The 24,844-nt window shown below is 47.1% G+C and overlaps 1 protein-coding gene and 1 long non-coding RNA gene across 3 annotated transcripts in view; one reads left to right on the plus strand and one right to left on the minus strand.

Annotated features, from left to right (window-relative positions):
• The window catches only part of Cdh13 (cadherin 13), a 938,536-nt gene that overhangs the window by 905,351 nt on the left and 8,341 nt on the right, over positions 1–24,844 (plus strand). For both annotated transcript variants that reach the window (XM_050144164.1, XM_050144165.1), the window contains 3 exons: positions 2,798–2,940; positions 21,987–22,220; positions 22,985–23,203. In XM_050144164.1, the coding sequence (XP_050000121.1) occupies positions 2,798–2,940; positions 21,987–22,220; positions 22,985–23,203 (596 nt within the window). The remainder of the gene's footprint in view (positions 1–2,797; positions 2,941–21,986; positions 22,221–22,984; positions 23,204–24,844) is intronic.
• LOC126502851 (uncharacterized) lies at positions 411–15,094 on the minus strand. The gene is made up of 3 exons (XR_007592070.1): positions 15,024–15,094; positions 13,692–13,813; positions 411–529 (listed from the first exon to the last, which is right to left on the minus strand). It is a non-coding gene; the product is annotated as an uncharacterized lncRNA (long non-coding RNA).

Raw genomic sequence — 24,844 nt, forward strand, 5'->3', positions numbered from 1 at the left:
GAGCTCCCTATGTAAACCAAGCTGGCCTCTGAGTCACAGGGATCCACACACCTGTGCCTCCCAAGTGCCAGGACTAAAGGAGTGTACCACCAGATCTATCCTCGACTGGGCTACTTTTCAAGAGAAAAACATGAGAGCATAATCGTTCAACGCCACGGAAGCCCTGGCTTTCCCTAGACCCCGGGCATCTCAGGGGGCTAACACTGGCATCGCTATGGGAGTGTGGCTTCTGAGATCATGATTCCACACACTGATTTCTGCCCAATGTCTCTGGACACAAAACAGAAGGCACCCTTGGTTCACTGCAGAATCGTAGCTTCAAAAGACAAAAGGTAAATGACGTCGAGAGAAACAAACAGCGCTGCTGGCAGGCGGGCCAGCCTGAAAGCTGGAGCACTCAATTCCGTTTTTATTTATGTTATGAACTGAGTTGTGTGATGTGGGGATAAAACACGGTCCATTTAAAATACTCATTATTTTAAGTCTGCTGAACCACAAGTCATTGCTGGATCCACCGTGAACCTGCCACCTGCAAAATGAGAAGCAATTGTCACCTCTCTGGATTTTTCCCTCTGCACAAGTATTCCCGCTGACAGAGAATAAAACGCAGCCAAGGCGCTGAAGGTGCGCTTGGTGTGCACGCCTCCAGTCCCAGCACTCCGGAAGCCAAGGCAGGAAAATGTGAGTTTGAGGCCAATGTGGTTTACATGGTAAAACAGTGTCCCAGACACCAAGGGCTGGGACGAAGTTCAGTGGGAGAGGGCCTGCCCGGCGTGCACAAGTCTGCAGGTTCCATCTGACTGTGTATCATTCACCAGGTACTCGGCTTGGCTCTAGGGACAGTCCCTAGCCCTTAGCATGAGGACCAGACAGCGTGCCGAGTAAAGGCCGGGCCTGGAATCCAGTGTGGCAGCGCTGAGTTCAGTCTCCACTATGTCTTAGCTGAGCTACTTTTGGCGAGCAGCTCAACTTTGGTTTGGGGTGTTGCTGTATCTTCTGATCAAGGTGATACAGTACTGTTTGGGCTGTTGCGAATCACAGGGGCAGAAGTGTGTCACTCCGCAAGTGTAGCCCAGAGTCGAGCACAGGAATCCTGGCTTGCTCTAGTCAACTCTAACCTCATCCTCACACCAGACAGCTTAGACAATGGCCATGGTGGCCACTCCACAGAGCCCACATTAGGCTGCAGCCAGCAAGGACCTGTGTCGGGTGATAAGTACCTCCCAGTTATGACATGGGGTGGCTGAGAGAAGCTGTCAGAGTGGTCTTGAAAAACAGTGGAGGCTTGGCAGACACAGGTGTGAATCACTACCAGATGGAAGGCTGGTGTGTTAAGGCAGTGTTCTCAGGAGTGAGTCTCTCGTTTTAAGGAATTCTGAAGTGACCGTTGAGGTAAAAGGGAATGGCATTGGCCTGGAGCACTCTCTCCGTCCATCCCAGCATGGCCACCACTGTGGAAGCCTTGCTCCCAGAGCTCTGCAGTGAGGGACGGTCACATGACATCACGTGCAAAGATGCACAGTAGCTTCGGGTCCTAGTGAACTATTGGCATAGCCACAGTCTAAAAGCCACCTCGCTCTCGGGTGCCCTGTGAGGAGTCTGAGACTCACGGGGGCTTCTCCACATGCACAGACCCTGCCATCAGCCATCCCCAACGTACTGATGAGGACACAGCAAAAAGCATTGCCCTTCTGGCCTGAACACACTCGGGCGTCCTCTAGACTTGGTTTCCTTATCTGTGAAGAGAACAATAGCAGCACCAGGCATGCAAGCTTGGTGTGCAGACCGGCAGGCACTGTGTCAGTAGGATTGTGCCAGGCCATGAAAAGTCTCAGTGTGACGCGGGAGGCTGCCATAGTAAGTACAAGTCTTATTAAATGGGTGCCACTTGCTGATGCTGTCACCGGAGTGACAAGAACAGAGATCAGCCTTGGGGGATCTGTTTATATTTGCTGCCCACTTTAAGACAGTGTGTTCCACTGTCCAGGGTCTCACAGGTTAGGCTGGCTGGCCTGAGTCCCTGGGATCCCCTGGTCTCCATCTCCCCAGAGCTGGGATTAAAAACCCATGTTACCACTCTGGTGTGGTTTTTTCCAAGGGTTCTGGGGATCAAAGTCAAATCATGTTACCAACTGAGCTATGCCCCTGCCCTCTGGTGCCCATTTGTTGCCCATGGGGACAAAAACTGCCCTGAGTCTGCAGCAGTCCCAGGAGCAGGACCTGTGGCCACCAGCAAACATGCTCATAGAAATGGCAACCTAACAATGCCTCCGAACTGAGTGTTCCCTCATCTGTTTGTCCTCCGCATTTGTGTGTCCCCTCCTCTAACACCGCCACCCACCCCACCTTTGGTTCAAGGATGGCAACTTCTATGATGTTCCTGAGGCTACCCTTTCTCAAGAGGCAATGGCTCTCCAAGCAGCCGTCTGTCCTGTCTGTCCCTTCAACACGGCACAGCCTCCATCTGCCCCTGCAGGAAGTGTGCACCAGGGTGTGCCAGAACAGCCTGGGCTGCGGCTGAGGATGGCTGTGATCATGGCCTCTGTGAAAACCAGGCAGATCCTAAGAGCCTCTTCCTCTGAGGTCAGCAGCAGCAGGAAAGAGCATGCCTGGCACCTGTGCAGCACAGAGCATGCTCGGAATGGCTTAACAAATGAGCACCTGGAACTGAAAGGTTTGAGGGTCGAGCTAAGCACAGCCTGGCACTTAGCCAAGGAGCCAAGGCCCCGTGCTCATTACATACTTCTTGACTCTAATTGGAATACAATCTGATATGTTTGGGATTTTTTTTCCTCAGGTACTCTGTTTACAAGGACCCAGCAGGCTGGCTCAATATTAACCCCATCAATGGAACTATAGATACAACTGCCGTGCTGGACCGGGAGTCTCCATTTGTCCACAACAGCGTGTACACCGCCCTGTTCCTGGCCATCGACAGCGGTGAGTCACTAGGAAAGGACTGTCGGCGTGCGCTCGTCACTTTCAGATGTGTTTATTTTTGTATGACTTTTCTGATATATGTGTGGGGTATATGGAGAGGAAGGACACGAGTGGGGACAGAGAAGCCATTTGGGATGGGTCCCAGGCTAGGAAGCCACGCTGATGCCATTCATCTCTGTCCTGTGTCCTCACCTGCAAAGGAGGTTCTGGAATAGAACGGGAGAGGATATCACTGACCCCAGGAACTGAATGGCCCCTATGAATTTGCCCTATTATGTCACAGTTCCATGGAAAGACATTGGATCCTCCCAGCCAGTCACTGCATAGTAACAAAATGCTGCTCCTGCAAAGGCTAGGAATGCCAGACCTCATGGGAGATGCTGGGGACACGGCAGTGAATGGACTAGGACCTCTCTCCTGAAACAAGCAGAGCACCTGGCACCTTAGGCACTCTCTGCTCTCTGGGGATTAGACTGTGGGGCAATGGAAGACAAAGAGAATCCTTAGAAGACATATGGTCATCTGGACAAGACAGTAACTTGGCCCAATCACAGAAATGGATGAGATCAGGTTCTGGAAGTGTTGGGGAGGTTGTGAGTGCAGGGCTGGCAGGATATGCCATGAACTTGTCACTGGGGTCTCTATCAGGCTGCGTGTTTCCAAGTTCAGGGTATCTTCTACAAACTGAAGAAGTGTGTATAGGCAGCCGAGCAACAAAAGATTTTATTCAGAAGCAAAAGGGCCACAGGGTGACAGTTATGCCAGAGCTGTCTTGGCCTTCCTTTTGAGGGTTCAGAAGGAGCAAGAGTTGGTTCATGGATGGGGTACGGGTTGTTTTGAACAGCAGGCTTGGATTATGGGAGATTTTATTAGTAGTCAGTGTCCTTTCCCATAAATGTATCTGATCATGATTATATTCATGACCAATCGTGCATATACAGGAGGCGCTAAATAGAGGGTTCCCCTAAAAATTCACTCAGAGGACACACGTGAGCCAGTCCAGTGACCCTAGTTCAGGACATATCTCAGAATGTGCTTGGTCACAAAAGGGGAGTTACCAAGAGTTTCTAAGGAACTATAAGTTGAGTGATCAAGTTACTTTGTTTAGAGAGAGGGTGTGTGCAGTTCAATACAGGTAAAGTTCATAGGTTTCTGAGTGTATTGTTAGAAAAGGGGTAAACGTGTGTATGCCGGTGTGGGTGTATGCAGCGTGTGTGCTGCATATGTGTGTGCGTCTACATGTGAGCATGTGTATATGTATACATCTGTGTGGCATGCGTATGGTGCATATGTGTGTGGTGTGTCCACTGTGTGCATGAGCATGCATATGTATGCATGTGTGTGTATGTGTGTGAGTGTGTGAGTGCACGCGTATGTGCATAAATCTCAATGGCTCAATGGAACCTCAGATTACTAAACTTTCCCTACACTTGCCTACCTCAAGCTTGTCCCAAGGGCAGGGATCAGGGTTGGGGCTAAGCTGAGATGTCTTTGTATCTAATACACACACAATATCTCTTTATTTTACAGTTTTGCTTTTGAGAGTTAAAGACTGGGTTTTGAGTCTTCCTATGTCAAGACTCTTTATGGCCTCTTTATATTTACCTATTGGACTCAGAACAAGGCATGAACTAAGAGCTTTCAGCCCGTCTCTCCATGCTGGGGACCCATGCATGAACCAAGTGTGAGGACACACATGGTACAAATGCGTCATCAGTGGCATACAACAGAGTGATGTCAGCCCCTGAGTTCCACCTGGAAAGTCAGAGCTAGCAAAGGAGTCAGAAAAGAAGAGGCTGGGTGCCTTTAATGTGCTTGCTGCCAAGCCTGGGGACCCGAGCTCATTCCCAGCAACTCGTATAGTAGAAATAACCTCTGCAAGTTGTCTTCTGGCTTTCACACATGTGCTGGGGCGCATACATGCACACAGGTAAATAAGCATACACATGCACACACTCATACATGTGCATAGGCACGCACACACACAGGCATGCACACATGTATACAAATGTAATTTTTAAAAATATAATATCCAGAATCATATTGCCCAGTATGGAAGTAGCTCAGAAGTAAAGCCCATGCTTAGCACACAGGAGGCCCTGGGTTCAATCCCCACCCCACAACAAAACGATAAAAGATTCCTCTTAGGTCACCAGTTTCTTACCTTTGGCTTTTTTGGTCCTTAACACTGCTAGGGTTTTCTATGTGGCTGAGTAGCTGTCTAGTTTCTAAGGGTACTCTATAACCACGTCTTTCTGCAGAGGGGGCACAGTCTTGCTTGTTTTCTCATGGTACATTGCACACAGGGCACTGTGCGGCCTGTTGAACTCTGTGACTCAGTTCCCGTGTAAACCAAGGAGGCTTACTTCTGCTTTGGAGCATTGCTGTGAGGAAAGAGAATACACCAAGCCTTTCCGACCCCAGTAGAAGCCACATGCCCTTGGCTCGGTATTAGGTGTACCTGCTCAGGGAGGGGTTCAGGTAAAGAAAGCAGGGCTTATCCTCCTGCACCCTAGAGAAGTCCAGCCAGCAGTGGGCTCCCGCCTCTCTCTTAATCCTAACATCAGATAAGGAAATTCGAAATCTGTAGTCACAGATGTTTCCAGAAGATAGACATGTCCCCAAAGGTGTGAGCAGAAAGCAAGTTGGGATTAATTACTACACAGGACTGTAGTGAGGAATGATCTTATGAACAGAGCCCCGGAGAGTTAGAGAAGGACGGACACGCCCACCTGGCAGAGGCCTTGTTGATCAGAGGGAGTTGTGTGTGAAGGCTGCTTTGACACTTGCTGGAGACTTATCTCCGGCTATTAGGATTATCTGGGGAAAGCCAATTTATCCAGCACACTAACAAGTGTCTCAGCTTTATCCAAAGTGAACACTTATGTTTATTAATTTTCTACAAATTCAGTTTATTTGATGGAATGAAAGAATAAGGATCTTGTCATTTAACGCCAGGAAAGCTAAAACTCCAAAGCTGATTTCCTGCAGACAGAGAGTCACCCCTGAATTTGTGCCAAAATACAGTGATAAAATGCCGGGCTTCGGACAGTGCCAGGTAGGATACAGCCTTGCTACAAAACCAGAAAGTTCCAGAAACACCCATAACCTTTGCTGTAAGCGCATCAGAGCTACAGACACAGCCAAGTCAAAGAAACTACACATCAGAGAGAGAAGAGCTGGTCCTAAGACAGTGAAAGGCAGCGGACTTGTGGGTGTGGTTAGGGGTTAGAGTCAGCCATGCCCCTCCTCCAACCCCAGGAGAGCGGGAAAGAAACCAGAAACACCTGTAAGAGTCAGATGGCGCCAGAGGGGAGAGGGGCACACTGCAAACTTATGCTTCCCCACCATGATTTCCTTTTCTGCATATTTTTAAGTTTTTATTCATGTGCATGCACACAGGGTTGAATGTATATGTGAACATATGTGCAGAGGATCAAAAGTGTATGTGAGCATATGTGTGGAGGATTGAATGTGTACACGAACATGTGTGGAGGATCAAATGTGCACATGAACATATGTGTGGAGGATCAAATCTGTACATGGGCATGTGTGTGGAGGATTGAATGTATACATGAACATATGTGTGGAGGATTGAATGTGTACATGAACATATGTGTGGAGGATCGAATGTGTACACGAACATGTGTGGAGGATCGAATGTGTACACGAACATGTGTGGAGGATCGAATGTGTACACGAACATGTGTGGAGGATCGAATGTGTACACGAACATGTGTGGAGGATCGAATGTGTACACGAACATGTGTGGAGGATCGAATGTGTACACGAACATGTGTGGAGGATCGAATGTGTACACGAACATGTGTGGAGGATCGAATGTGTACACGAACATGTGTGGAGGATCGAATGTGTACACGAACATGTGTGGAGGATCGAATGTGTACACGAACATGTGTGGAGGATCGAATGTGTACACGAACATGTGTGGAGGATCGAATGTGTACACGAACATGTGTGGAGGATCGAATGTGTACACGAACATGTGTGGAGGATCGAATGTGTACACGAACATGTGTGGAGGATCGAATGTGTACACGAACATGTGTGGAGGATCGAATGTGTACACGAACATGTGTGGAGGATCGAATGTGTACACGAACATGTGTGGAGGATCGAATGTGTACACGAACATGTGTGGAGGATCAAATGTGAGTGTGAACATGTGCAGAGGATCGAATGTGTACGTGAACATATGTGCAGAGGATCAAATGTGTACGTGAACATATGTGCAGAGGATCAAATGTGAACGTGAACATATGTGTGGAGGATCAAATGTGTACATGAGCATGTGTGTGGAGGATCAAATGTGTACGTGAACATATGTGCACAGGATTGAATGTGTATGTGAACATATGTGCACAGGATTGAATGTGTACATGAACATATGTGTGGATGCCCAGAAGCCAGAGAGAGTGCCGGATTGCCTGAAACTGGAGTCACGGAAGGTTTGAGCCACCTGATGGAGGTGCTGCAACTGAACTCAAGTCCTCTGCAAGAGCAACAAAAGTGCTTAAGCCATTGAGCATTCTCTCCCAGCCACCATCTCAGACTTTCCAAACCTCCTGTGGTCTCACAGGAAATACGAGATGAACTAGAGGAGGCCAACTACTCATTTAAGATCCCTGTCTGGTTCTGAAGACACCAGGAGTGAGGACGTTAAATGGCTGGAGAGATGGCTGTCCTCTGCCATCTAGAAGAGCCCGTGGCTCCTGGAGCCTTCAGGAGAGGAGCTGCCCTAGGCTCTCAGGCGAATGCCAGATGGGCCTTGCATAGTACCAGAGGATGCTAGATTTGACCACAACTAGTTAGACTATAGACAACTAGTTAGACTTGAAGCCGAGCCTCACTCAGCTTCCTCTCCAACCCTGCAGGGGAAACAGGGCCTCATTCTGTCTGGGGAAAGGTCACAGCAGGAAAGAGCCAGTTCACTCCTATACATAATGTTCAACACATAATCTAAAACAGTGGTTCTCAACCCGTGGGTCACACCCCTTTGGGAGTCCAATGACCCTTTCACAGGGATCGCCTGAGACCATCGGAAACATATATTTACATTACAACTCATAACAGGAGCAAAATTACAGTTATGAAGTAGCAATGAGAATAATTTTATGGTTGGGGGGGAACTGTGTTAAAGGGTCGCAGCAGCGTCAGGAAGGTTGAGAACCACTGCTCTAAGACATCACTGAACCTGCAGAGAAGGAAAAGTGTGTAACTGAGCATCCAAGGAAAAAGCAGATTTGTGGGGATCCATATTTGAGACAGCACATTCAAGAACTGGACTAAAACAAGGAACCCTGCACCTGACATTTGGAGTGTATGAGAAATAATCAGAGGATTGTTCCAGATCTGAGTGCACCAACCTCCAGGAACGGATTTAACAGCAGAATGAGGATTTGTGGTGTGTGGTACAAAGTCACAGAAAACACCCAGCAAGAAGCACAGAGAGCAAAGAATGGGACATTAGTGAGGTATACTCAGAACTCCTCCAATCATTCCACACACCTGACGAGAAGCAACTTAGTGGAGAATTAGCTAGAGAGGGTGTGGTCCGTCATGGCAGGGCACGCGTGGAGGTGGGCAGCTCCGTGACTGTGGAAGTGAAGGGTGACCACTGGTCTGTATCTCACCGTACTGGAAGGCAAAGGGCTCAGGATGGGAAGAGGCTAGAACCCTAAGACAAACCGCCTCCCACCCCGCAGAGAACACCATTTCCTCCAGCTCCACCCCGCCTTTGAGGGGTTCAACCACCTCCCCAAACACCACCACAAGCTGGGAGCCCGGTGTTCAAACACATGAGCCTTTCGGGGACACTTCACATCCGAACGGTCACAGGGTGTGCACGCAACTGGAGACTCGGGACAGGACACAGTGTTGGACAAGGCAATGGCTGAACACATGATCAAACACTTCCCCAAGCTGATGGGAGACATTGAGAAGTTCAGAGAACCACAGAGAGGATGAACATGAGGGGAGCATATTCCAGGGCGTCATAGCCAAGCTGAAGAAGATTAAATACACGGGAAAATGTTCAAAGAATAAAACCACAGCTCCTCGGCGAAGCCCGGCCTTAACATTCACAGAACTCTACTTTTCCTCCCCCACAGACGAAAATAAAAACAGTGTTAAAGTTCTCATTTCTGGGATGAAATACCTCACAGGAACAACAGACGGGGAGAGAGGTTTATTTGGGCTCAAGGGATCTAATCTGTCGTGACAAGAAGACAGGCTAGCCGGGGAGCGCAGCGTCCGCACATAAACAGACACAAATAGACAGACAAATAAGTAATCTACAGCGTTAAGTAACCTGGGGACAAATCAAATAATCTGAAATAGCCCAATATTTATGAGGGGAAAAATATCCTTGTTGAAATCCTTCCAACTAAGCAAACCTTGGGCCCAGATGGTTGCTGTGTGTTTCCAAACATTTGAGACAGAAGAGGACCAACCTCACAGACACTTCCAGAAAAGACAGAGAAGGGACTCCTAGCAACTGTTTTTATGAGAGCATAGTTTCTCTAAAACATGGCAAAATCTTGCAAAAAAAATTAAAATTGCAAACCAATCTCACAAGCATAAAGTTTAAAATCCTTAAAACATTAATGAGCCCAAGAGAAATTATAAAATCATCCTAATTGTGGATCTGAGATGGTTACATATTCAGGACTGGAAAGATGGCTCAGCAGTTCAAAGCTCTTGCTGCCCTTACAGAGGAACTCAGTTTCCGCTAACAGCACCCAGGTAAGGCAACTCACAAACACCTGTTAATTCCAGCTCTAGGGGGAATCTAGCGCCCTCTTCTGGCTTCTGCGGGTATTACACTCAGGTGCAGGGGGGTGGTATGGAGAGATGAGGGAAAAAAAAGGTTTATATATTGAGTCATGATTTAAATATATACATATACAACATATAAACAAGATACATATTATACACACATATATACAAACTAGGAAATACCCTTAATCTGATTAGAGTTCACAGGAATTGCTACAGCTTTAGCCAACATCTTGCTCAATGGTGAAATACTAACAGTTTTTCCTTGAGATCAGTCATCTTCAGAGCAACACAGGGGAAAACAGACACCAGGCTTGAGTGAGAATTTAAAAAAAAAAAAAAACTTTTATTCATGGAGACTGTCCGTGAATTTAACAAACTTATCAGAGAAAAGATCGGTAGGAAAAGTGTTGGAAAGTGAGATTTTCTTTTTTGAGACAGGGTGTCACCACGCAGCCCTGATTGCCCTTGAACTCGCTATATATATTCGCCTGCCTCTGCCTCTGGAGTGCTGGCGTTAAAGGCGTGTGCCACACCATGCCTGGTGGAAATGGAAATTTTAAGAGCTTCGATGGTAACAGAAATCCAATCGACAATATTTAAATGTAAAGAATATCATCCAGCTTCTCTACAGTGATACTCCAAATAACCTAAGAGGTTTTTGTGAGGCCAACTGTGGTGTGACTCTGGGAGGAAGCTGTAAAATGAACATCCATGGCCCAAAGAATGGTACATCAAGTCCACCATGATGGTTTAGATGAGTTTACTGGGGGTGACTTACTGAGCCATGGACAGCTACTGGTCTCCCTTCTCTCTCCCTCTGAAATTGTCAATGTCCCCCCTCCCCCACCTGATCTGAGAGATTGGTGCAAAACTGGTTGCAGAGCGCCACCTAGTGCTGAAACTGCTAAGGTGCCCAGAGGCTCACGTAACAAGGAAACCAGACACCGGACAGTTCAACGTTTATTCTCTTAGCAAGGGTTGTGCTGGTCTCTGAGAACACCGTGTAGCTGTGGTGACTATGGTCTGCTTGCTGCCATCCGGCATCCCCATCAGCTAAGCAGTGACTTGCTGGGAGATGCATTCATCTGGGATTCGGAGGCCTAACTCTTCATGCCTACATAAGTGGGAAGGTATACCATGTTTATGGACTGGATGATTTGGGGCTATTGAAACGTCAAAGTGTCCTGAGGACTGAGACACAATGCTGACAAAATTCTAGTTCTTGGGATTGGAAATATGTTCTGTCTACAGAAGGTGTACGGCAACACCGGGAGCTAAAAGTCAAAGGCAATCCCAAGGATAAATTGAAAGGCGTGTGTTATATGTCTCCAGACCTATTGGGAAATGGTAAAGATTGAAACTGTGTGATATTCGCACAAAGCAATAAACTGATGGAATAGCATTCAGAAAAACAACAAAAATAAAACAGAAAACATTGTATTACTTCTGCATTTCTTCGATCAGATCACCTGGCAGGGGCAATGGAAGGGAGGGCTCAGAGGTTCAGAGGGCACAGCCCAGAATGGTGGAGAAGGCATGGTGGGCTTCCCCATAGTGGCAGAACCACGTCACAACAGCCTCTTTACACGGCGCAGCCATGGCGCAACTCAGGAATTCGGGAGTGCGGGCCCCCGCCAGAAGTGGTAGGGCCTTCAACAGCTTTAATGTTCTATTTCAACCCACTAACACCCATGTCCCAAAGTTTGCACTACCTCCAAAGACACAACACAGATCAGATGTTCAAACACAGGGGCCACAGGGGACATTCCAGACTCCAATCATTTCAGCCGCACATACCCTGTCCCTGATTACAACATGGGCACTAAAGGTAGTCAAGATGGGAGAAAGAAGGATCTCTTCAGTAAAAAGCGCTGGGTTAGATTAACACATCCCCTCACTTTCTTAAACCACAGACAAGAATCAAGTCTAAATATGAAAGTGAAATAATCCATCTTTGATAAAAATTTATGAGAATATCCATGTCCTTAGTGTGAGAAAAAAAAAGGTGGGAAATATTAACTGCAAGAGTAGATAGATCAGAGATGGGGAAATGGGCACTGGGCAGAGGTGTCTGCCACGAAGCTGGACCTGAGTTCCGTGCCAGGACCCAAGTGGTAGGAGAGAAGCAGGCCAGGCAGTGGTGGCACACGCCTTTAATCCCAGCACTCGGGAGGCAGAGGCAGGTGAATCCCTGTGAGTTCGAGGTCATCCTGGTCTACAAGAGCTAGTTCCAGGACAGCTGGGACTGTTACACAAGGAAACCCTGTCTCAAAAAAAAAAAAAAAAAACTGTAGCTTGCACACACGTGTATGCATGCCCATGCGTATGCGCACACACACATAAATGCTACATAAAGGTAAAAAAGAAAATAGAGATCATGTGCATAAAAATTAACTCTGCTTCATTATGTGATACCATTAAGCAAGCAGAAAAGTGGTCCACACAGGTGATCATAACGTAAAGCGGCCCTACGGTGTTTCAACAGAGATGGTAAAGCAGGGCTGCTTGCCTGCAACATCTGCCATTCAGTTAGCCAAGGTTACACAAGAAAGATGCTACAAGTATACATTACAGCACAATTGAAGACAGGACATACAGGGAACTGTGATACAAACACACACAGCATAGACACAAAGTAGCTGAAGTGAGATAATAGAAAACAACAAGTATTAGCCAGATGGTAGAGCAAGCAGAGCTCCAACAGCTCCCAAGCGTGAATTGATACAACCACTCTGAACAAACTCTCACTAAACTGGACTTGGCTACACTGTGGTTGGACATTACATGGGGGTAATGTTTCTACAAAGCACCCGTGTAGGGATGTGGAGGCTATCCCAAGGCAAGGCAGTCAAAAGGTTCACTGGAGTACAACTGGGAAGACCCGAGTTCAGATTCCTGGAAAGCACACAGACCAAACAGATCTGGTGGCACCTGTCAGCCCCACTCAAGACGTTTTTGTCTTCTGATGGTCCTGCTCTGCAGAAAAGGATAGAGGAATTTCTGCAGAGAGAACAGAGAGGATGCCCTTTGCCGTTCAACACACACCTCGTAGCTCTGCTTCTCCACATCAGAATGACTATGGCAGAACTAAGTGTTCTCTCTTAGGTACCTCTTAATGGCTAGAACTGTGGAGTCTGGATGGAGTTATATAAAAACACTGACCAGGGTTAGAAAACTGACCTTTGGGCCTGCAAGCTTAGGGATTCGGAGTTCATACAGATTATGTCTGGAGTCTTGCTTCTTTATGATGTGGATAATGTTGGGGTTACAGATGGTTTGAAGAGAAAAGGATGCTTTTTCCTTAACTATTATGCATTTTAAGATTTATTTTTAATTATGTGTCTATGTGGGGAAGGGAGGTATATGCACATGAGTGCAGGTGCCTGTGGTAACAAGCAGAGGGCACCAGATTCCCAGGAGCCATGGCCACAGCCACAGACAGTTGTGAGCTTCCTGGCACAGGTGTTGGGAACTGAATTCAGGTCCTCCAGAAGAGCAGCGAGCACTAGTAACCCACTGGGCCACCTTTCCAGGCCCTGTTACCCATTTTAATGAGCTATAAATTACCTAAGTATATCATTACTATGTAACTGAAATGCCTTTATTTTGCTAAGCCAGACCTTTCATATTGGCAAGGATTTTGTCTTCAGAGATGAACATTGTTGCTTAGTTTTTATGACCCAGACTTTCTAAAAAAGTTCAGATGGTGCCTTCAGAGTACAGAGACACTAGGGAGAGACTTTGACAAGCTCGGAGTCGCTGCCCTGTCTTAGGAAGTGATGAATAACAATTGCAAAGGAAGACACTGACCTGGAGAGGGAGCATTCAGGACTGAATCAAATGCAGTGCTCTGGGGGAGGGGATGGGTCACTGACTGGTCAGATCAGTCACAATGAGCCAAGGGACCATCCTGTCCACCCTCCCAGAGTTGAGGGTATAGGTATGCACACCGCCATGCCTGGCTTTTCACATAGGTCCAGGGGACATGAACTCAGGTCCTCATGCTTATGTGGCCAACACTTCAACAGATCCATCTTCCTGGCCCCAGGGACAGGCGCTGTGCTCCAACAGACTATGCAGAGAGAGAACGTGAAAAGAGAATAGCCCACTTAGGAAGTCCTCATCACCTCTGGAGTCTTTAGTCACCAAAAATGTCCCATTTTCCATCTGCTTCCATCTGGGGGCATACTAAATCATGATTATGACTCAGCAACTTGTATAAAGTAAGTTTGAGCCCATATATAAAAGAATGGGGTGGGGCTTGCTATGCTGGCTAGTTTTATCTCAACTTGACACAAGCTAGAGTCATCTGAGAGGAGGGGACCTCAATTGGGAGGAGCCTCCTTAAGATTTAACTATAGGGCACTTTCCTAATTAGTGAATGGTGGAGGAGGGTCCAGCCCATTGTGGGGATGCTACCCCTGGGCTTGTGGTTCTGTAAGAAAGCAGGCTGAGCAAGCACCCCTTCATGGCCTCTGCATCAGCTCCAGCCTCTAGGGTCCTGCCCTGCTTGAGTTCCTGCCCTCACTACTATTGATGATGAATGAACTGTTATATGGGACAGTATGTGAAATAAACCCTTTCCTCCCCAACTTGCTTTTGCTCATGGTTTCTATCACAGCAATAGTAACCCTAACGAAGACAGTTACTGAGAAGACAAACCAAGATGGGGTGTCTAACAACTGTAAAATTAAAGTGTAATAATTGACCAAAATAATGGTTTTTCATAGACTCTTGATATACCCCATCCCAGTCTGTCCTTCACCACAGTCCCCGTGTGACGGATGCCCTGAAGAGGACACTGGTTCCTGAGTGAAATATATACAATGTGTTTAGGTGGACTAAAGGAAAGGCTACTGGCCAGCCCTAGGGTGACATGGTCTCTGAACTATCAACAAGAGCCCGAATCGCAGATCAGAGGAGACCTAACAGGCCTTAGTCTGCTGCCCTGTCATTTTAGATCAGCCTAAGACAGTGTGGGGGCGGGGAAGATTATTCAGATTGATTCTGCTTGGAAGAAGCTAGTAGCTTAACACCCCTCATTGCGGCCGTTGTAGAAAGCAGAGGAGAAGAGTAAACATCAGACGTGGCCATCGGCTCTCCTGCCGTCACGTACAGTGAAATATCAATCAAGTTGGAACCGCCAGAATTTTGCCACTGAGAAAATGACACAGTCAAACGACTCTTGAGATCGGGGGTGGGAAGATAGAGAAGGAGTGGCTGGAGCTGCTGTGTGGAGCTAGCTCTCCCCTCCAGCTCCTCGGGATGTGCCAACCCCTCACCTTAGTGTGACTGCATCCTTGAGACTGAAGGTCTCTCTGCCTGTTTTTTCCATCTGCATCATGAAGCCAAATGCTGCTGGCCTGCTGGGTTGTCATAACCAGATGGAAATCAGAGACTGGGGAGATGGCTTGGTTGCTAGAGTGCTTGTAGTACAAACATAAAGGACATGTGACCAGTAACCAAGGACCAGTGACTAGGACAACTTACGGCTTCCTGGCACTTCTTGGAGCTACTAGCTTCTGGGTTCTGTGATCCTGACATTCTGAAGTATACACGAGAGATATATACACTTGTGAGTGTGTGTATGTGTGTGTGCGTGCATGCCCAGTGCATGCCCAGTCTGGCCTTGAATTTGCTCTGTAGCTGAGGATAACCTTGAACCTCTGATCCTACTGTCTCCACCTCCTAAGTGCTGGGATTGCAGGTGTGCACTCTACACATGGTTTTGTTCTATGTTGATGAAACCAGCCCACCCAACTACCCCAGGGACCCTGTTCATCTAAGGGAGCTGCATGTGGGGGCTCATGAACTTAGGATACTGCCCCCATGTACAAATTTGGTCCCCTGGATGCAGATGTTGACAGCAGGCTTGTTTGTAACGGGCAAAAATTGAAAAAGCCCATTAGCAATGAACACATGGACAACACATGAGCTATCCATATACTGAGGGATGATTTAGCCATCATGGAAGAGCAAAGGGCTGGGATAGGCTGCAACATAGATAAGTCTCAAAAACACATTAAGCAAAAGAAGACTTGAAAAGGTCACATACTGGGGGTGGACAGATGGTTAGTAGTCAAGAGGACCTGTTTTAAATTCTCAGCACCCACACGGCAGCTCACAACCCTCAAACTCTAGTTCAGTGGATCTGACGCCCCCTTCTGGTCTCCACAGACACTGCATGCAGTGGTTCACAGACACGGAGATTTAAAAAAACATATGCACAAAATAAATTTCTACATATTCTGTTTATATGAAATGTCTAGAACAGTCCATACCAGTAGAAAGTAGGTTAGCAATTGTCCAGGGCCAGCAGTTTAGTAGAGAGTTAGTGCCAAGAGTCTCTTCTTGAGAATGGAAATCTCTAGGATCAGAAGGGGTGCTGGTTACATGACTATAAATTTACTAGAAAATCAATTTGTTGTAAAAATAAGTGAAGGCTGAGAGAAAAGGGAGCCGTGCAGAACTGGAAAAACTATCTTTAATTCCTGCGTAACTTTGGAATCTGGCGTTTCCTTTCTGGTTGTTATAACCCTCACAGTTATTGTAAAGAAAATTAGAAGCAGAGGAAGGTACTATTTTAATGTTCATTACCTGAGGAGATAATTGCCACTTGGATTTTAATATATTCCCTTCTGATCTTTCTTCGGCCATACATACCTTTTTAAATTAGGTTCATGCTATGTTTTCAGCTGTGTGCCTCATCTACGAGGCATAAAGCTTAGACATGCTCAGAATAATGGAACCTACCAAAATTAAAAAAAAAAAAAAGACCTGGTGTTTGGGGAGTGAGAAAAATCCTGTTTTGCTAACATAATGAATAAAGCAAAATGCATGAGGTCTTTTAAGATCTGGGGGTGTTTATCAGTGATGAAGATTTGTCTAGCCACAAAGGGTGCGCCTTGGGTTCCATCCTTACTACCAAAAAGAAAGAGAGACTTACTGGGCACAGTTACACACTTCTGCAATCCCAGCACCTGGGGGACAGAGGCAGTAGGATCTGTAGGCCAAGGCCAGGCTTGGCTTTAAAGTGAGTTCAAAGCCAGCTTGTGCCAAGGAAGACCCTTCTCAAAAGGAAGGAGAGGAAGAAGAGGAATGGAGGAAGTACGGGAAGGAAGGGGGGAGGAAGGGAGGGAACCTGTGCCTGTCTCTCAGTACAGCACACCACCCCCATCCCTCTCCTGGCAGAAGATAAGGCCTCTCCTTTGGGGATTAGCTTCCCCAAATCATGGAGCAGGTATTTTCATTTGATCTCATAGTTGAAATGAGATCCTATAAAAATCACATAATAAATGGGCTGATATAGAAAGTAACGGATGACTCTGAGCATAGCTGACACATGACCCAGAATCCCAAGGAAACCAGACTCAGTTTCCGTCTCCCTAGGCTCTCTCAGCAAATACTGGCCTTGCACAGAACTCACGTCCTGCTGTTATTTCTAGGGAACATGTACAGACTTGAAAGCTATTCATAGCTGCCAAAGAGTGCCACCTGATGGACGGTACTAGTAAAGGAGTCTGTTCATTACCCACGATGACCACTAGGCTTGGCATTGGTGCCAGTCCCCACCCTGCATGCTGGCCAGCTACGGCAGCTACGGCCAGACTATGGCATGGTCTGGGTCCCTAGTATGTTGTCAGCTCAGTTAGCCAGTGGGAACAGGAAGCTAAAAATCTCAAGTGTGTTTAGAATGACTTAGTCAAATGCCACTATTGCTTTTTTAAAAAATGATTTGGAGACTGGAGAGGCAGCCCAACAGTTGAGAATGCTAGCTGCTCTTGAAGAGAAAGGGAGTTCAATTGCCAGCACCCACAGTTGGTGGCTCCCAACCATCTGTAACTCCAGCTTCTGATCTGATGCCCTCTTCTGGCTTGGGTGGGTACTGCCTTCACATATGCATACATATACTCATACAGACATGCACACACACAAAAGCAAAAATAAAATAAGCAATACTGATAACGGTTTCACTCACAAGAGGGACCCAAAATACTCAGATGGCAGAGGTGCCGTAGGGAAAGGGGAGGAAGCTCTAATGGCAGAGGAGCCTGATGCATGGCAGCATGGATGCTCCCAATGCCACTAAGTTGTATACAAAAGCAGTGCGTATAAGTACACTGTAACACAATAGCTCAAAATTATAAGATCTAAATAAGATCAATAATGAGCATCTGCAGAGATGACTCAGTAGCTAAGAGTAATGGCTGCTCTTCCAGAGGACCAGAGTCCTGTTCCCAGCATCCACATGGAGACTCACAACCTGTAACTCCAGTTCTAAAGATTCCAATGCTCTCTCTCCTCTGGCTTCTATGTACCTGTACATGTGTGCATATATCCACACATAAATAAACATTTTGATAAGCCAAGATCATAGTTTACAGATTTTTGTTTGATTTTCTAGTGGAAATGGGATCCTGTAAAAAATCAAACTACATAATAAATATTCTGACATAGGAAGGATAAAGCCGGGCATAGTGCCGCATGCCTGTAATTCCAGCATTCAGGGATTGAGGCAGGAAGATCATGAGTTCGAGGCCAACTTGAGCTGTGTAATAAGTTTCATGCCAATCTGGAATGCAGAGTAAGCCCTTCTCAAAAGAACAAAACACTAATTAATTAGTTGTTTAATTAATCAAATTTAAACATAAAGGACAATAGTTTATCCAGAGGGGACACTGTTCACAAATGGGACCTAAACTCAGCAGCCCATGCTGAGCTCTCTGCTCGGCATTTCCATCCTCTGCAGAACCCTCCACGTATCTATACTGCTCAGTGTGAACGCAGCCATGAGGCTCTGGAATGAGGGTCAGTGACCTTCACTGGGTTCCCTACCACCACGGTGAGGACCGGAATGGCTCATATCTCACAGGTCCTTCTAGCTCCTCAGTCAATCCCAAAGCCCCTACACACCCAGCCAGAGCCCCACACCACATTCAGGACTGGGACTTCCTCAGACCTTTCTGGAGAACATAGCCATGGACTTCCTCCATGAGAGCACAGCTGTCAATCAGTCTATCCTGAGTGACTGGTCGGCTGCTCTCTAGTCTTCTGTAGGTGCATCCAGGAGTCTAGGCTCATGGCTGGTCTCCCATACACCTATCCTGGGTAACCGGCATGTTAGTCTGCCGTACATGATGACTGAACCTGGGGCTTTTTCTATTAAAATGGAAAGTCCATGAAAAAGAGGCACTGTCCTAACCAAGCTTGAGTTCTTAGATTTCACACAGAACTGTCCCATGGGGAGTGGGGGCTGCTCAAGAGGAAGAGAAGAAAATGATAGGGGCTAAAATACCCAGAAGCCCCAGGGCTTTCCGTTATTCCTGGAGCCAAGCAGCCTTGGCAGGAGCATTGCACCTGAATATCGCTGGTCTCTGGAGTAACTTCCCTCCTCCTCAGGCATAGCTAGGGAAGCAAGTGCCAAGGTGGCTTAAGAGGCAAAGGCACTATGCCTTTGCCATGCAAACCTGACCGCATGACTTCAGTCCCCAGAAACCACAGTGGAAAGAGAATCAACTCTTAAAAACTGTCCTCTGACCTCCACATAGGTGTCGTAGCTCCAGTGCAGGTTCACACACACACACACACACACCACCACCACCACCACCACCACACCACACCACACATAGTGATAGAGAAAGCACAGTGAATTTAAAATAACTTGAACGAGGAGAGCAGGATAGAGCCGAAAGGGCTTTGGCTCACCCAGTCTTTTCTTCTCACCCAAAGAAACAAGCTCCTTCTACTGTCTGAGAAAAAGACATCGCCAGCTGGCTGGGCAGTGACACATGGGAAACTGAAGACAGTCTTGTAATTAAATTCACAAGAGGCCAATTCTTCTGGCCATATTTCAGACACCCGTAATGTCTTCTCAGCCATTCTACCCAGACGACGCTACTTCATAATATATTCAGAGCGGGGGGAGGGGAGATATATAAAATGGATTCTTCTGAGATAGTCAATTAGTTCAATAAAAAGAGAAAAATAATTGTTCAACAAAGAGATTTGGCCAAATGGCTGGCGCTGACAGTGAGAAACTGGCGGTGGCGTAAGTATGCATTTCTTTGGAGCTGTTGTTCGAGCAAAAGTTAGCGCCGTGCCCGGTTCGGAAGAGCCCTCCGTGATTAATCCCGCATTCTCCTCTTCCTCGCACATCTCAATGTTCATTCTGCATCCATCTTTGGGTGTTGATGCATTTTCATTCCCCGCAGTCTAGGAAGGGCTCTCTCTTCTCATTGCTCAGAGCTCCTTCTTCATCTCCCTTCGAGCTGATTTCTCCCCGACTAATGAAAAACAAAACAAAACAAAGCAAGACATGCCCAGAACATCCTCCTTGCGAAATCCCACTGCTTTTTTTTTCCTATTTACTTTTTGATTTGATAATTCATTTTGATTTTGGTTTCTTTTTCTAATGGACGGGGACTATTGAAGCAGGGCTCACTCTGTAGCCCAGGCAATTCTCAGATTGCTCACTGCAGGCTCGTTTTATGTCAATCAGACACATGCTAGAGTCGTCTGAGAGGTGGGAATCTCTCTGGAGAAAATGCCCCCACCAGACTGGCCTAGGGTGAGCCTGGGTGCATTTTTTTGATTGATGATTGATGGGAAATGGATCAGCCCTTTGTGGGTGGGGCCACCCCTAGACAGGTGGTCCTAGGTGCTGTAAGAAAGCAGGCTGGGGAAGCCTTAAGGACCAAGCCAGTAAAAGCAGTGTTCCTCTAGCGCCTCAGCTCCTGCCTCCAGGGTTCAGCCCTAACTTCCCTCAACGATGGACTAGAAGATGAAATAACCCTTTCCTCCCCACGTCGATTTTGGCCATGGTGTTTTATCACAGTAATAAAAACTCTGATCCTCCTGCCTCAGTCTCCCGATCATTTTCTTTCCTCTCAGTTCATCTCCCCTATGTTTTCTCCAAAACCATCATCTGTCTTTAAGATTCAGGATCCTTATGGTCAGGGTCAGCCCTCTAGCATCCTAGTTTTCCAGGAAGTCTTCTAAGAGCTCCAGCAGTACTCCTGAGCCCTGCATTTCTGCAGTGTATGGAGTTTCAGGGACCATCAGCCCAGTCAGAGCTGGACCTGTGGCCCCTCAGCAGCCTTTGCTCTTCCTCTGATGACCTCACTTGAGCCCCCATTCACAAAGATAAAGTATTTTCCCTGTGCAAACTGCCCATATCATGCCCCTCTTAATCCACTGTGGAGGCTCCCTGCCGGCAGCACCCAGCATCTCCTATCCAGACAAACATGTGTTTTCTAACAATAAGTCAGGTCAGGTTGCTCCACAACCCCCTTTAAGAAAAAAATTATGTATATTTTTTGCCTGCATATATCTCTATACATCATATACATGCAGTGCCCAAGGAGACCAGAAGAGGGTGATGGATCCCTTGGAAACAGAGTTATAGATAAAGTTGTGAACCACCATAGGGGTCCTGGGAATAGATCCTGGGTCTTCTGGAAGAGCAGTCAGTGCTCTTAACCACTGAGCCATCTCTTCAGCTCCCTTTTAAAACCTCTGCTGGTAAATAGGGGATATGGCTGAGAAGTTAAAAGCACTTGCTGCCAAGTCTGATGATCTAAATCCAATGCCTGTGACCCACAGGGAGAGAAGGAAAGAACTGATTTCCCCAAGTAGTCCTCTGACCTGCACAAGCACCCACACACATGCACACAGACATGCAAATATACATAGTGTAATAAAAAATTATTTTAAATAACTGTGTCAAGGCACCATCATTTGGAGACCATCAGTAACATACTATGATTTAAGAAGTACATCTGATCTTTATGGAAAGAGAGGAAATCTACATGCTTACAAATTGTGGCCTACAAACTGGCTCTAACTTTTCTAAGGAACCATTGAAAACCAAGTTTGGTGACACACATCTATAATCCCAGTACTCAGAAGGTGAGGTAGGAAGATTGTCATTTGGAGGCCAAACTGAGCTACCGAGCAAGACACTATCTCTGAAACCCACAGGCCGAGTGGAGATGTGACTCTGTTGCAAAGCACTCGCCTTGCATGTGTGGCTAGTCACACTTGAGTCCAGCACTCAGGAAGCTGAGGCAGGAGGATCACGGGTTCAAGGACAGTTCAGGCAAAAGTGTCATCTTTTACTGTCAACCCAGTTGAAACTGTTACTAGATAATGAATAGAAAATGCGCCAGGTATCGATCACAGGAAGCTCCCTGGTAGACCAACCTCCTGCTACACCCACGGCTCACTAATGTCACCTTTTCCCACAGGCAACCCTCCTGCCACAGGCACTGGGACTCTGCTGATAACCCTGGAGGACGTGAACGACAATGCTCCCTTCATTTACCCAACGGTGGCTGAAGTCTGTGATGATGCCAAAAACCTCAGTGTGGTCATTTTGGGAGCTTCAGACAAGGACCTTCACCCCAATACAGACCCCTTCAAGTTCGAGATTCATAAACAGACGGTCCCTGATAAAGTCTGGAAGATCTCCAAAATCAACAGTAAGTCAGCAACCACAATCGGCCAGCCTTTGTTCCTTCAGCTTTGAACCTTTGTTCTCCTTCCTCAAAGATGCTCCCTGTCCCACATAGGGATGCCCATGGGATTTCTGGGGTGTGGGGGTGTGTGCTTGACTCAGTCTCGCTGACCTTGGCTTTCATCGTTGGCTTTAGCACTATTGCCCTGTGTTCCTCTCTCACCACGACTGTCACAAGCAATCTCTCTTTCTCCCTGTCCTCCCGCATGGGTGGGGAGAATGGAAAACATGACCCAACATTGATTACAGCCTTACTAATTGTGGAGCGTCCTTTATTCCTGGCTGCCCCACCCCCGCCCCTCCCCAGCAGGAACTGTGCCCACCCCGTCTCCAGTAATGAACTGATCCGGCTGTAAATGCCATCAGAGTTCGCTTTTGCACCACTGATGGAGTGGGGCAGTAGCAGGGGGTGAGAAACTGTGTTGTACAATTGAGCATAGAAATTTTTATTGAAGATAGTCAAGATAAAGAGTCTGTCGGTACAGCACCCAACCACAGAAACTGTCTCCGAGCCACTCATCCCATACAGCCTGTTGCCACCGAGTGTGTGAAACGTGGCTACTGCCACTGAGGAACAAAATGTTTTACTTGGTGTTAATCGATTTCATTCAAACACACCTATGACTAAGTTATTTGCACACGATGACTTCTGGGTACACCAAGCCCCAGAACCTCACTCTACCTCCACGGAGAGCTTCTCCTCTCTCACGAGGACTTCCTGTCTTCCAGACACCCATGCCCTTGTGAGCCTTCTTCAGAACCTGAACAAAGCGAACTACAACCTGCCCATCATGGTGACAGATTCAGGGAAGCCGCCCATGGTGAACATCACAGACCTCAGGGTGCAGGTGTGCTCTTGCAAGAACTCCAAAGTGGACTGCAACGCAGCGGGAACCCTGCACCTCAGCCTTGGCTTGCTGCTGCTCCTCTCTCTCCTCAGCTTATCAGGTGAGCCCTGCTGAACCCCAGCACACTCAGGTGTATGCCCATGAACTTCACCGCGCACCATGTCTCTTCCAATTGCCTTCCCAAAGAAGTCTGTCCCCCAGATCATGAGTTGATGTCTGTGTGGTTGAAACTCTCATATGTAAAAGTGTTCCTGCCAACGTTTAAAGGTATCTGAATGGTCCCCTGCCAGCCGAAGATGTTAAAAGAGGCTCTGCTATTTGGCAAACCAGCCAATGAGCAAAATTTCCCCTAGATGCCACTTGCCTAGAACTAATAAAGATACACCAAAATTGGCCAACTGGTCTTCTCCAGGCCATAACTATTCCTGTTCTGCTTGGGATATGAAATGTCCTACACAGGCTTATGTGGTTGAGCACTTGGTCCCCAGCAGCTGGCATTGTCTGGGGAGGCTGGGCAAACTTTTAAGAGGTAGGGCCTATCTAAAAGGAATGGGTTGCTGGTGGGGGAGTGGCCTAGGGAGTTACATCCCATCTGTTTTCAGGAAGAGCTCTCTGCTTCCTGGTTAACCCCTTGTGACTGTGCCTCCTGGCTCTGCTGCCTCAGACTGAGCCCTGGGTGGTGGCTTTCCTGATAGACTATGTCCCCTGAACAGTAAGCCAGGGTTCCTTCCCTAAGTTGCTTCTGGGAGGTATTTGGTTCCAGCGAGGAGAAAGGTAACTCATTTGGTCTTTGTTTTTTTGAGCCAGGGTTTCTCTATGTAGCTTTGGAGCCTGTCTTGGAACTCGCTCTGTGGACCAGACTGACCTTGAACTCTCAAAGATCCACCTGCCTCTGTCTCCCAAATGCTGGGACTAAAGACAAGTGCCACCACTGCCCAGCACAACACACTTCTAAAAGTTGCCAGTGATGGGGCTGGAGAGATGATTAAGTGGTTAAGAGCACTGGCTGGTCTTCCAGAGGACCCAGTTTCAATTCCCAGCACCCATATGGCAGTTCACAACCATCTGTAACTCCAGTTCCAGGTGTTGAAAAATAAGAAAGACAAAAGCTGGGAGGAGATTGTTTATGCCCAGCAAGAGTATTAAGTACAACATCCTTTTTTTCCTTTATTTATTATGTATACACCATTCTACCAGAAGAGGGCACCAGATCTCATAGATGGCTGTGAGCCACCATGTGGTTTCTGGGAATTGAACTCAGGACCTCTGGAAGAGCAGCCAGAGCTCTTAACCTCTGAGCCCTCTCTCCAGCCCTAAGTACAGCATCTTATATACTATTTGTAGAGGGAGAAAGTCAAGATCAGCAGAGAGCGAAGTCAGACAGTGTTAACAAAGAGAACACAGGACACCTCAGACACAGCGGTCTTCGAACTGATAACCACATCCCTCGAGAGGAGAAAGACAAGTTCCTAGGAATGGAAACCTTAACTCCTTTGAGGCCCTGGCCCCAGCGCCCCACCACCGACTGGACTTTACCAAGTCTACCCCTGAGCAAGGACACAGAATTGGTGCGCCCTTTGCCTTTCATCAAGGCCTCTGAGAAAGGCAGAGGCAGGCAGATCTCTGTGAGTTTAAGGCCCTCCTAGTCTATGTAGTAACTTTCAGGCCAGTCAGGGCTACACAGAGAGGTCCCGTTTCTAATAATAATAATAATAATAATAATAATAATAATAATAATAAT

The sequence above is a fragment of the Alexandromys fortis genome, unplaced genomic scaffold, assembly GCF_014885135.2.
Source record: "Alexandromys fortis isolate MF-2015 unplaced genomic scaffold, M_Fortis_MF-2015_v1.1 scaffold_1, whole genome shotgun sequence".
Taxonomy (NCBI): domain Eukaryota; kingdom Metazoa; phylum Chordata; class Mammalia; order Rodentia; family Cricetidae; genus Alexandromys; species Alexandromys fortis.